Below are 13,903 nucleotides of genomic sequence, written 5' to 3'. Positions count from 1 at the left end.
AAAAATGGGTTAATCAAGATGTGAGAGTTAGCCAGTGAGAGACTAGAGCTAATGGGCCAATCAGCTTATAATTTATGGAGACCTATGTGTGATTTTTCTTTAAGGCTGAACAGTTGTGGGGTACCTTGTGGGAGGACAAAAACCCCAACAAACAAGCAGCCAGGCCCATTCATGTTACATAAACTATACTCTTAAAATGATTGTAATTAATTAGAAGTAAGTTTTGCCTCAATAAATGTGTTCACAAAATCTACATTGCCAAGGTATCATTTTGCATGACCGAGAACAAACAGAAGATCAAATATAGTCTTGGCGTAGATTTCCCAGATGCATTTTTACATCTCAATATTAATGAGTGTGGTTTACCGTGGGGCAATGGTGAACAGACTTCGGGAGTGGAATTGAGAACTGAGGAGAGGCACAGCATGGCAGAGAGAGAAAAAGTATAGTAAAATATATCCCACCCTTTAAACGGAGCGTGGCATGTGAGAGACAACGTAACACAGTCAACTTGTCCACTTAAGACCTCTGAATGACGACATCCATATCGTCATTGGAGATCTGTTCCTGGGAACCTGCAGAACAGTATTATCTTAACATGCCCAGCCTGCTGCACAGGAAGCAAAGCAGACCTTATTGTACCGAAAAGACTTTCAGAAAAGCAATGGTCAAACAAAGTGGACTGACGTCATAAAAGAAGCAGACATTTAAGGGAGAATTGGTCCAGGTTGCTACAGCATTCCTGGAAAGGACATACAACAATCAGAGCATGTTACTGTTTTATAAAATTTGGGGCCTTGGCATATTTGAGTTAAGAAATCTTTTGGCTCCTTTATGTGATATTTCCACTTGTTTTATAATTATAAAGGTGGAAGTCAAAAGAACTGACCCAAAATTTTGAAATCAAGTTTTTTGTGAATCAGAAATACTGAAAAATGTAAACACTATCAAGTTTGGCCATCATATTAAATATTCATTCATAGAAGCAAAACTCCTAAGTGTAGAATTATTCTGCTTTCAGTCATCTTTATTCAAGTAGTATTTCCCCCAGCTTGCTTATTATCAGAAGTGTATTTAGGATAAATATAATATTTATTAAGATGCTTAACTAATAAAGCTATTAACTATTATTCTATGACAGGAGATACTAAAATAGTTTCACAGAGTACTAGGAAAAATAATATAAAATAAATAACACTTGTGAAATGAAGCAGTTCTGTCTACTTTTCTGTGTTTTACAAATGTCAGCAAAAATCTATGGCTGTAACTATTTGAGTACCATATTTATATTTCTAAGTGAATATAGATTTCACATGTTTAATCTCCAGCACACTACTTTTGAATCAATTTCCTCAAGACATCACATTTATCTGGGTCAAATAAATAGGCCCCTAAGGCACAAGACATACACAGTTACATAATAAGTACATATTTTTCTAGGCACATTAATTATCACAGCATCTGTATTTTGTAACTCAGAGTTTCTTTTGTACTTTGTGAGGTCCTGGTTGACTATCGAGAAATTTGAGATGAATTCTCATGTCAGTAACTACAGATATGGAAAAGGTTTGCTGGCAACAGTGGACCTTTATAGTATACCCAAAGTTTCATTCCCAGTACGTTTTGATGAAATATTTTGTTTTAATTATTACTATATCTGTTAAGTTTTTATTCCAAACTAAAATGAATAAGTTATATATTTACAATAATTTTTAAACATTATTAAATGTTTAGAGAATGATTAAATTGCAGGTAGTTAAGTATATAATAGATTCATTTTTAAAATAATCATAATTTCTTTTACTAATTCAAGTAATTAATGATTTTGGTTCCACTTATAATTTCATGTATTGTGAATCATTCAATTTCATTGTTATTAAAGATTTTGCCTTTAAAAATTCTCTTATATATAACAGAACTAAACTTTCACTTCCAAAGACAATACTGTATGTACATTTTAGAAAATTTCTTAGCCAACATTAAATCCCACTTAGAAATAATATTTATAGACAATATGAGAATATGCTATGATATGAATCACAAATAATTGTATATATTAGACATAAATTATATGATAAAGTTATATAATATGCATATGAAAATGACATAATGAAACCTATTATTATATATAATTATTATATCCTAATAAAAATTGCTTAGTGTTCACTGTCTACTTAATTGCTCTTTCCAATTTACATAATCACTTTCCTCTCAATTTTCCACAGTGGATTAATGTAACATAAATCCCACCCAATATGAAAGAAAGTGTTCTTCAATTATTTTTAAAAAGTGACAGCTCAGAAAAATTATGCAAGTAACATAATGCACTAAAACACAATAAATACCCCAAGAAGATACATAGACTTTTCAAACTGTAAGTTCCTTTCCCTTTCAAAGGTTCTGAAGAGACAGTCCAAAGGTACTAACTAGGTAATAGCAATCAAATAATATGTGAGCATCTGTCACTGGCAGTGAATTCCAAAATGGGCTTTAAGGGTGGGTAATGGAGGCACACGACTTTAATCCCAGGACTTCGGAGGCAAAGGAAGGCAGGTGTCTGAGAGTTAAAGGCCAGCCTCGTGTACAGAACAAGTTCCAGGACTGGCTCCATAGTTACTGAGAAACCCTGTCTCAAAAAAAAAAAAAAAAAAAAGGAGGTGAATCCAAAGAAAAACATATAGTCATTCTCCTGGATATTAACCTTCATCAGGCGATGAAAGGAGACAGAGACAGAGTCCCACATTGGAGCACCGGACAGAAATCTCAAGGTCCAAATTAGGAGCAGAAGGAGAGAGAGCACGAGCAAGAAACTAAGGACCACGAGGGGTTCACCCACACACTGAGACAATGGGGATGTTCTTTCGGGAATTCACCAAGGCCAGCTGGCCTGGGTCTGAAAAAGCCTGGGATAAAACAGGACTCGCTGAACATAGCGGACAATGAGGACTACTGAGAACTCAAGAACAATGGCAATGGGTTTCTGATCCTACTGCACATACTGGCTTTGTGGGAGCCTAGGCTGTTTGGATGCTCAACTTACTAGACCTGGATGGAGGTGGGGGTTCCTTGGACTTCCCACAGGGCAGGGAACCCTGACTGTTCTTTGGGCTGATGAGGGAGGGGGAGTTGTTTGGGGGAGGGAAATGGGACGTGGTGGCGGGGAGAAGACAGAAATCTTTAATAAATAAATAAATACATAAATAAATATATATAATAAAAATAAATAAAAATTAAAAAGGAGGGGCGGGCTTTAAAATATTTGTTTCCTTAATGACTTTATTTCTTTTCATTTTATGTGGATGAGTGTTTCTCTGCATGTGCATATGTGCAACACATGCAAGCCTGATTCTCTAAAAGGACAGAAGAGGGCACTGGGATCCTTGGAATGGGAATTACTAATGATTGTGAGCCACCATGTGGTTGCCGGGAACAGAACCGTTGTTCTCTGCAAAAACAGCTATTAAGTCATGACCACTCTCTCCTGCCCTGTTTCTTTTTATTAAAATGTCTACCTCTCTATATAACACAGATATAAAACACAACTAAGCCATCATTGACATCTGTTTCTCTAATGTTTGGTCAGTCTATAAATGAATCCAGGGCTCCACCATTACAGAATATCCAGGGTTTAATGATGTCTTGTTGGCGATAAGCAACCACCTTACTCTGAATCTGAAACCTCATTTTCTCTTACTGCATTATTACAGTAGTTCCACACCTGGTCTTCCTGCACCCATGCTTCCCTTAAATATAGTTTAGTTCCATCATGTAATTTATCTGCTCAACATCCTCTGTGTACTCCTTTTGTCGTCAAAACCCTGCTTCTTTTACATTTCATTTTCTCTTTCTTTACAGACTTCACTCTGCTTTAACTCCCCTTGCCTACCCTTACCTAGCCAAATCTACTGCAGCCTTTCATGATGCTCTGCTTGCTCATGCACTGATGTCCATTATACCAAAGTGGCTAGCTCTCTTCCTTCTTCCAAAGAGCACCATGGAAAAACCAGCTACCAATGGTAAGTGTGAACAATAAACTGAAAAACCTCTGTACACTTCAGAGCACGTATTACCACAAAGCATACTAAGTACTTATTTAGCGAAGGTTGTCTTCTCCCGTGATATTCTAAGATCCATGAAATTGAGGGCTCTGGGTAGGTATTTTTACAGCTGTAGTAGAATACACACAGTGCACAGAACTTAGAAAGCGTGCAATAAATAGGTCCAATGGATAAGTTTGTATACAGGCGAAAGGTGGAATAGACACCCACTTCCCAGCCTCCATAAATCCCTGCTCAGAGGCACATGAGGAACTTCTGTTAAAATTTGCAGATATCTGAGATGCACAAATTGTGGGCCTAACATAGAAACATTGTTCTTCGAAATATAAGTAGGACCATTCAGAAGTATAGAGTAGAATTGTGATGTAATATAAGTGTTACCCTGATATGCTTTAGCATAAAATTGAATGCTGTTTTCATTTCAGTGTATTTCCTACAGAAATGAGCCATAACTTTATTTTTGGAATAAAATTTCTATTCTTTTCGTTTGCCAGTTTGTAGGACTTGCTTAATTACTCACAAATTGTAAAAAATCTGACCAGAAAAAAAAAACCTGGAAGAAGTGAAAGTGTGACTTGCAAGCATTATTAACCCCCTACCATCTCCTTCCTATTTATGGAAGTATCTGTTTGTTTCAACAACATTATTGTGATTAAATTTAAGCCAATATAAGACTATGGAGTTATACTGGACATAAAGTATCTTCTTAAAATTTCTGCATCTTAATAAATTGCCATGTCCTTCAATAGACTACATTCTGTGTTGATTCACAGTGTGTTTCTGCAACTTCTACCAAATCCCATCCACAAACTCCACAGAATGATTCAAGTTATACTTAGCAGATATTAATTATATGCTATATAGTCAACTGTAGAAAATCATCTAATCTTCTCTACTTTTCTCTGAAACCGAAATACAAGTCCTGGTAACTCACACAACCCTAGTCTGTCTAGGGATCTTCCCATCCTATTTCAAACACTGCTTAGACTTCCACAGTTCATATAGAGTGGTCTGGTTTTATTTGGAGATGGCACCAGTTTTCACCCACAATCACCCCTTTCTTCCATCTCCAGAGACCCACATGCCATCTGTCATCTGTAGTCACCATTGCCCACCAGCTGTGTGTTTCCATCCCACTCTAGTGGATACATCTACCGCTACACTAAACTCAACATTTTAATGTCATTACCCATGTCCTATATACTCCACACACCTATCTTCACTCTATTGAGAATCTCACATTTCCAAAAATTCCACATACAAGCAAGCAAAGAACTCCTAAAAGTTGCTTCCCAGGAACTTGCTATCATTACATTTTTAACAAGCAACAAAAATAAACTTCTTTTCCTCTGTGATATAAACACGGAGCACCTATTGTGACTTTTCAAAAGGGGACTCGTGCTCTATTTTCTTAACCTGCTCAACAAGCTGTTGTAAACATGATGCAGAATTTGTGCCCCGGTACTTCAATACTTCTTTTTTAATACTAACTTTTCAAGCTTTAATAAAAACAATTTGAATTTCCTCTTGCAAAAAAAAAATACAAAACAAAACATACTGAGCTAAAGAAACAACAGAATTTTAAACTCACCTAACAGAAGGGACAGGGGCACTAAAGAGGGTAATAAGACAAGTAGAATCAAAATACACACATTACATGCATGTATGAAGTTGTCAAAGAATAAATCACAATGTATTTTAAAGAGCCACATGTAGTGATCAAAAGTACATCAGTGGTTGCCTAAAGGTACAAGGTTTGGAGGAGTTACCAGAGATTATTTCAGTACATAATTTGTGGGAGGATGATAAACATGTTTCTCATTATTATACACTGTAATGGTGGTGTGTACATACCCATGAATATACAACACTGGGCACTGTAAGCTTCTAGAGCCTATTGTATGTCAGGTGCACCACAATAAATAAAGTATTTTTGACAATAATAAATTACATGATGTTTTGCTGATAAATCTCTTCCATAACCCCAGGAGAAAATGTGATGATGACCAGACACAGTTAGTGATGATGAGTTCTCAGATTGTACTGGAAGAACATGAGCAAGGTTCTACTCAAAAATGGTAGTGAGTGACTTCCCTTCACATCCTGGTTCTTTCAAATAATTATTGTTTTGAACACTAGCAGAACATGGGTTTAAGTAAATTCAGAAAATTACATGAGTAGAAGCTTACTTGGTTGTTAGAATGCCAGAAAACATCAGTAAAAAAATACTAAAGAGACTCCAATACCTTCTTTCATGTAGAAGCTTCAGAAAGCAAGAACATAAACACAGTTTTGGATATATTTTTTTGAATAATAAAATAATGCAAGAAAAAAATTAAAACATAAGTTTGAGCCATCTTTTCAAATTTCCCCATTCATTCAACTTTATGCAGAAAATATCCTCTGTGTTTTATATGTGTGTGTGTACAACTACAAGAAACCCAATTCATAGTCTAACAGTACGAGAAGATTCCAACTGGACCCATATAAAGTTGCTTGAGTCATTTTCAATAGAAACTAAAGTGAAAGTGTTGAAAAATTCCTAAATATCCAGCAAATAATTTTCTAAAATGAGACTCCAAGCAAGAACATGCAATAATTCAGAATTACATTATTGCTGTATATATTGCTAGTCTACAAGTCTCGTATTTATAAAGCTTGAAGACATATCTGTCTCCAAATCAAAAATGAGTTTGCAAATAGTTGCTTGGGAAATGACCTTGACTGCCACAGTGGTTTACCGGCTGTGACAATCAGAGCTAACTTCAACTTAACCAGAAACAAGGGCTGGAACTTGCATGATACACTAAGGGATCTTGAACATGAAATTTTAACAACCTACTGAGCAAATATCACTTTATGTGCATCCTCCTGAATGAAACACTGTTATAAAATGAAAAAAAATATGAAAATGAGACTTCAGAAAGTTTACAAGGTTAATTTTGACAATAGCAATTGTGTTATTGTTCAAAGTAGTTACTTAGCAGCAATTGCATGCTAAAAAAAAAAGTCCTTGCAATATTTCTTCAACAGTCATAACTACAAGGATCAAGTCCACTCTCTTATTTGAACAGAAGAACCTAGGATTAGATACTAGTAACTGTTGGTCTGTTTTATGAGGCCCTAATGCAGGATCTTTAATAATAAATCAGTTTCAGCTAGGCTGGAATAAGAAAGGATATGTGAGTGAGGGGGTGGTGCATGTCTTTAATCCAAGCACACCAGAGGCAGATATAGGCAGATCTACTTGATCAAGGTTAGGTTGTACTATACAGTAAGTTTCAGGACATCCAGAGCTACACAGAGATGAAGGGATTGAGTGTGTAATCCCAGGTTAAAAAGGAAAATAGCACTAAACCTCCCCTAACAGTAGCTGCTGTACGGTAGCCACCAAGAGAAACCGTCTCAGCTCACATTCCCAGGACCTTTAGAGCCTTCCTGTAACTCATCAGTGATAAAATGCATATCCCTGCAAGTCAGAAATAGGAAAATTAAACTTCTTTTAGTCAAACTGAGGGCAATTTTCCAGAAGCATGGCTCTCATTTTAATATCTTTTTCTCAACATTACTCAGAGAAAATCAAAATCAGATCTCTTTATTTAAAAACTTTCATTTTTCCCCATCCCAGTAAGAAGTAAAGTTAAATTATAGATTTCTTACTTTAAATGTTTTTTTTTCTAATGGTTATAAAACTCAAAAAGCAGGCCCTAAGTTTTCAGTGTTTCCTAGAAACTTTCTCTGATACGCAATGTCTGAAACCTCTTCAAAAGACTGACTTGGAAACCAGTTTTTAAGGATTCTATTCAGACTGTATGAATTGATTCAATTTCCATCACATACAAACTAAATAAATGGTGATAATATTTCGGCAATTCTGCTTTGACATTTTTTTTCTAAAGATGTCTACTGACTTACATTTAATTTGGATGGAAATAAATAAAATAGATACATAGATTGATAGTTAAATAAATTGTCCGGGGCTGATACATCAAATATGTCTTTCAGAGTTTATAAGCAACCCAGTTGTGTTTGCTTCTATTTAAAATTTGGCATTCACAGTTGATGGTGAAGAAGCAAATTACTCTTCCATAGGGCTGTTTATATTGGGTAATCTGCTTTTTCGTGCAAAGCAGTGGGAAAACAGAAAGTCTCTCAGGCATCTCGGAATTGGTTTAAATCTATTATGTTAAAAAAAAATATGGATTACAATTCCTTGCTGAAGTGATGACTTTTAAATTTAACAAACCTCTCAAGTACTTGCAGAATAACTCTATAGTCCACATTATTCATGACTGTGCTCCTTCCACTTAAGCACAAAAGCTCTACATATAGTCTTGATCCCCAAAACTGATACTACATCATGAAAATAGTGGGTTTTTTAATCATAAATGGATAAACTGATATTATTTTTCTTTAGCGAAACAAGAAATTACAGTAATGCTTTTTTTCTTAATTTCAAATTTGTTGGATCTTTTTTTTTTTTTTAAAGAAAACTACATGATTGACAAACCCTTCTTTCATTCAGCTGCACTGTGCTTATGGAAGTTTTCTTCTGTACCTTCACAAAAGTGCAGAATGATTTCCAAAATCTGAGAGAAGGTGTTTCCTTATCACTGCCCAAAGTTCATTTTTTTTTCCAAATCCAATGCATTTTTAGAAATAATTAAAACTTACTTAACTAGCGCACTGAAGTAGCAAGTTGGTCTAATAAAATTGTTAGTATGCATATTTGGAGCCTCCCTATTGATGATCTTCCTCTATCCACATCCTGGCAAGCTGTGTCACCATGGTATCTCTCTGTGGAATACATGAGAAGTGTTGAAAATGATGGAGTTGGCAAAACTATTTATGGGCCTAGAAAAAGTCTAAAAGCTTGTATTTTTTTTAAGTATTTGAAATCAAAGTTGGCCTATGTGTTTTTATTTTATGTTTCTTATAAATAAAATTCGATAGATCAGCAGATAAATTAATCACAGTGTTCGGTGTATCCGTATGTTTATCAAGATATATGGACAGTATATTATGGAGGGTATTGTAAAACAAAGTAGAGGGGTAGAGATTGAAGGAGGGTTTTTATCTCATTTCAAATTTGGGGTTAGCAAAAGACATTTGAGATTACATAATGAATGTCACAGTCCAATGGTCAAATGACCCTAAAGAAATCAACTGATTTCACCCCCTTTATCTCTCTTGATTGCAAGGGAGCAAGTCTGCAGTGGTTACAGTGCTATGAAGCACAAGGTAAGACTTGTTTGTGAAAACCATGTCCACTAGCCGGAACACATGAAACTCTTACTGCCTGTTCTGCCAGAGGTGTTCTAATCTTTATCTCGAAATTTCTTGGGCAAATCACTTACACACTGATGCAAATGGCTGCCTACACATGGCAGATGGCTCTGAGAGATGAACCCTTAGCAGGTAAATGTTTGGTTGACAGATGAAGACTCTTTCATCAGAGCAATGATTGAGCTCCCACTGTAGAATTGTGAGACTTTGTTTCTCTGTCATCCTTCTATTGCTTTCTCTGTGAAAAAGAGGTCCACCCTAGTTAGTGTGGGAAGGGTGAGCATGGATGAGTGCTCTTCTTTGGTTAACTTTTGAGATTCTTCATATTTCAACATCAAATCTATGGTCTTAAAAATGAGTGACCTCATACATTTCTTCAGCTGTTTATTTTTCTAAGACTGTGCACATCAACTCTAAAAATAAAGCTTAGTGTCCATATAAAAAGCTACATAGATAATTTGAGCTCATCTGTTATAATCAATTTGAGACTAGGAGCCCTCTGCTTCTGTCCCGATTTCTCCAGCTGGATGGTGTCATCACAACAGACACAGGGAAATTCAGTTACAATCCTCAAGACACCTTGGTTTTCTTTTTAAGAGAACACATGGCTTTCACTTCAATGCTCCTACTAAATAAAGACTGTACAGAGGAGAAAGCCTACTCACTAAAATTAATTTAAGCAACAACAATATTCTCCCTATGTTCACTTGTAATTTTTTTCTTCCTTGGTACTCTTGAGTACTTAATATTACAATAAACCAAAAAATGCATGCAGTGTTTTATGCCACAATTATTTTCTAAGCTTGAGACTGAAATTCTTAAGCTGTTTTGACTGGGTAGCTAATAACAATTTATAGAACTCTGCTCAAATTCAAAGGCATGAGATGCAAAGCCATGGCTGTATTCCAGCACATTCTTCTTGTCAGAACCATTTAAATCACCATCTTACACAAATACGTATTGAAACTCAACTTTAAGTGTTTTATTTTTATGTACATTTCTTTTTTTCCAGAAATAAAATATCTAAATACAGACAGTGTAATGTTGTATATGTATAGCTTTCAACAATACTGGAGCTGAATAAATGCTTTGTACATTAAATCTGTCTTTTTTTTAATGGAATTCACAGCTACATTGAATAAATGGATTCCTCAGATCCTTTTTTGTTCTTTTTAACCAATAACAAGCAGAGAGACAAGTACAATTTAATATTAATAAGCAGCTCAAATAACACTTGGTTAAACTATGTACAATACAAACCATTCATACAAATGAAGACTAGGATGTTGTATTTGTTACAATATGTGTAGTAAAGATAAGACAGACACTTACAACTTACACGGTGTCTGCCAGGCATTTCCCTTCTTATAGAATGATCAGAACTTGTCTTAAGCAGTCTTAGTTGATCTCAACATTGCAATGGTCCGGTGATCGGCGAGAAAAGCTGTCATCCCAGTGTCTGCCCACATGTAAATTCCAAATGTTGGCTCATCTTTACTGAGAATGGGCTCCTCCCTCCATAGAAAGAAAAGCCATCCTGTATCACCTTGAATGTGCCTACTGTATGCTGGGGAAAAGTTACTACACTTTGTTGTGTTCATAAAATAAAGAATACTGAGCTCTAAAGACACATTTTTTTTTCCATTTAACAAGCATATAACTCCTACAGTAGTATTCACCAGCACAGCTACTCCAAGCAGTAGGAATGCATGAATGGGGACTATTGATTAGCATGGACTCAAGACCTTAAAAGAGATTCCCATAACAGCGTGTTAGACACTTCCTCTGTCTAGTTAATTCTCTGTGTTTGATCATAGTTTATCCTGAACCATCATGAGTCAGACAATGAAAGCCCTCTCAAAGGGAACCATGAGAGATGCAAGCTGAAATGTGCAAGAGTGGTGCTCGTGTGCCTCTACATGTGATAGCATGTCTTCAGGTGAGACTTGGAGAGATCTACGATGATTTACAAGTATGCTGAGATGCAGCTGACTGGGCAGAGGTTACATCAACTGTTTTCCACTAGCATGTTTGCGCCAGTCAACAAGAGCAGCAGTGTAGACACATTCCGGGCAACAGATGGGACCTTCTTCCTTGAGGTAACAGCCCTCTCCTGTGACCTCTAATTCCTCAGGCTTCAGTCTCGTGCCCTGTTCATCCTGAGGGAAAATAAGGTGTGTCACTGTGGTAGTTGTAGTCGGGGCATACTTTCTGTACTAGTTTATAGTCTGTACTATAAAAGGAAATGTAAATGCAGATCACCTTGAAGGGTTTAGAGCAGAGCCAGGACACGTGACTTTGGGTCTGCTCCTGGTAACAGGTTTTTGAAGGGTCATAGTTGCAGAGTGTGTTCTTGGTAGCCTTGTCAACCTTTTCATATTCGATGCGACAGTTGAAGGACTTGGAATCTTTGGCGTCAATCACGGTTTGTTGTGCCAAGTCGAATTCCACGATTTTTGTTGGGGGCACCAAGCTGACAGATACATTCCCTTGACCAGTGGAATTGTGCCTGAAATAAACACTAAACGTTCCATTGCCATGATCTACAATTTTCCCAGTTATCAACAGGTTTAGCTTCACTGTTTTGATGTTGGAATGAAAATCACCCCAGCCAAACATTTTCTTAAACTTGCCGGTCTTAACAATGGGCCGTCTTTTGGCCCTGGGCCGAGGCTCCTGAAGGTCTGTGGAGTTCCTCAGCCAGTCCCAGAGGTCTTGTTCCGAATAAGGTTCTGGGGTGTCATAGCGCAGGTCCAAATCTGTGTCGTTTTCTTTACCACGGAAAGTCTGTGAGAGGAGCCGACTGATGGACAAGTCTTTGCTACTTTCTGTCCATATGTGCTTTAGTGTGGATTTGCTGCTTCCCGACTTCAGAAGTTCCGCTTTTCCACCATGTGTTAAGTTGGCACACGTGACCTGAGAAGAGAATTTAAAAGACGTGTGTTTATTTACAACTCCACATCTAAGAATACACAATACATACGTTCTAACCCTTGCTGGGAGGCTCAGAATTAAATGACTTTTGTGTTGTTATTGTTCTTAAAAGCACCCCGCCAGTATCTGGCCACTGTTGATTAAGTGATAAAAATCCCACTTCTGTTTTTATTCAGCGGTGGGAAAGGGGACATGTGAGTGTATAAAAACCACCAAGCATGACCTGAAGATCCATATAGAACATTGACTAAAGGAGGAAAAGACCTCCTAGCATGAGCAAGCCAAACTGAATTCAAATATAAACTAAACTAAAGTAAATAATGTCTCATCCCTAAACCCGTTTTGGAAGTAAACTTTTATAATCATTATGTACTTTTTCCAGTTCAGAATCACCATAGGCTCTAAAGCTAGATGACTCACATAAATATGTCAGCTGGTATCCTAAGTGCTTTGATTACTTATGTCAATACAATATTAGAAATAAAAATAGTTTTATAAAGAGAATGTGGCATGCTTTTATCTTTCAACACACTCAAACAGAAAAAGTCCTTATTATCATCAAACATAATACAGGATAAGTTTTTTTATACTTTTAAGACTTCAAATGTTGTTTAAGAAAAGAGTGTTAACATCTAGCATTCACTAGCATGTAGACATTTGAAAATCTGCAAAAACAACACAAAGTTGTCAGAAGGTCACTTCAAGTGGGTTGTAAGAGACACATTTGGATGGCATTCTTAGAGATCCGACCTCACCTCTTAGAAACAACTAGTTCCTCAACGAACCTAGGGGTTCAAAAGAACCAGTACCCCAAGGATCTCACAGAAGAAATTGGTCATTCTGGCATGGGGAACTGTAGCATGAATTAAAACAAAATGAAACAAACAACAATGACAAAAAAGAAAAAAAACCTCAGAGACAGAAATTGGTCTTCAACCTGAAAGCCAGAAAAGCAAGACAGCCAAGTTACTAGAAAGTCTTACTTCTACCAAGGCTGGATGACCACATACTGAGCAGCCTATGCTTCTCTCTACTCTCTTTTTATGTTCCCTATAGTGCTGGGAATAAAGGCGTGTGACTCCCAAAGATTGGGATTAAAGGTGTGAGCTATCACCACCTGGATTTGTTTCTGGATTTGATTTTGTGTAGCCCGGGGTGGTCTTGAACTCACAGAGTTCCATCTGCCTCTGTCTCCCAAATCCTAGGATTAAAGGTGTATGTCACCATTGCCTGACCTCTAGTGACTTTAGCTTTGCCTGTGGTCTTCAAGCAAGAATTCGTTATCAAAATACAAAAAATATACCAGTACAGGGCATGAAGGAAACACAACCTGTTAGCACGACCAAAAATGCAAAAGGACCAACAGCGAATATAGTTCATTGACCACATGGACTGACTCTTTTGGCTGAGGTTGCTGAAGAAATTCCCCCAGATATCCACTGAAAAGCTAAGTTTCCCCCAAAAAATTCTTTAGTCAGGTTTCTGATAAGCCAATACTAAGAACCCAAAGTTCTTTCTCAAACATGAGCCCGATTATTATATATCAACCTCTTAAGTCTCTCTAGCCTTTATATAAAAGTTCTCTGGATAAAAGGTACTTGTCAAAGAGCTCTCTTAAATGAGGC

General features: G+C 36.7%; 1 protein-coding gene across 1 annotated transcript in view; it reads right to left on the bottom strand.

Moving 5' to 3' along the window:
- Positions 1-10,304: 10,304 nt before the first annotated feature.
- Nxph1 (neurexophilin 1) overlaps positions 10,305-13,903 on the bottom strand; it is a 304,266-nt gene continuing 300,667 nt past the window's right edge. Inside the window, exon 3 of the mRNA XM_005363718.3 lies at positions 10,305-12,260. Within this exon, the coding sequence (XP_005363775.1) occupies positions 11,499-12,260 (762 nt within the window). The 3' untranslated portion in view covers positions 10,305-11,498. The remainder of the gene's footprint in view (positions 12,261-13,903) is intronic.

The sequence above is a fragment of the Microtus ochrogaster genome, linkage group LG10 (genome assembly GCF_000317375.1).
Source record: "Microtus ochrogaster isolate Prairie Vole_2 linkage group LG10, MicOch1.0, whole genome shotgun sequence".
NCBI lineage: Eukaryota > Metazoa > Chordata > Mammalia > Rodentia > Cricetidae > Microtus > Microtus ochrogaster.
Note: the sequence above shows the minus strand (reverse complement) of the source record. Positions and strands in the feature narration are given on the sequence as shown.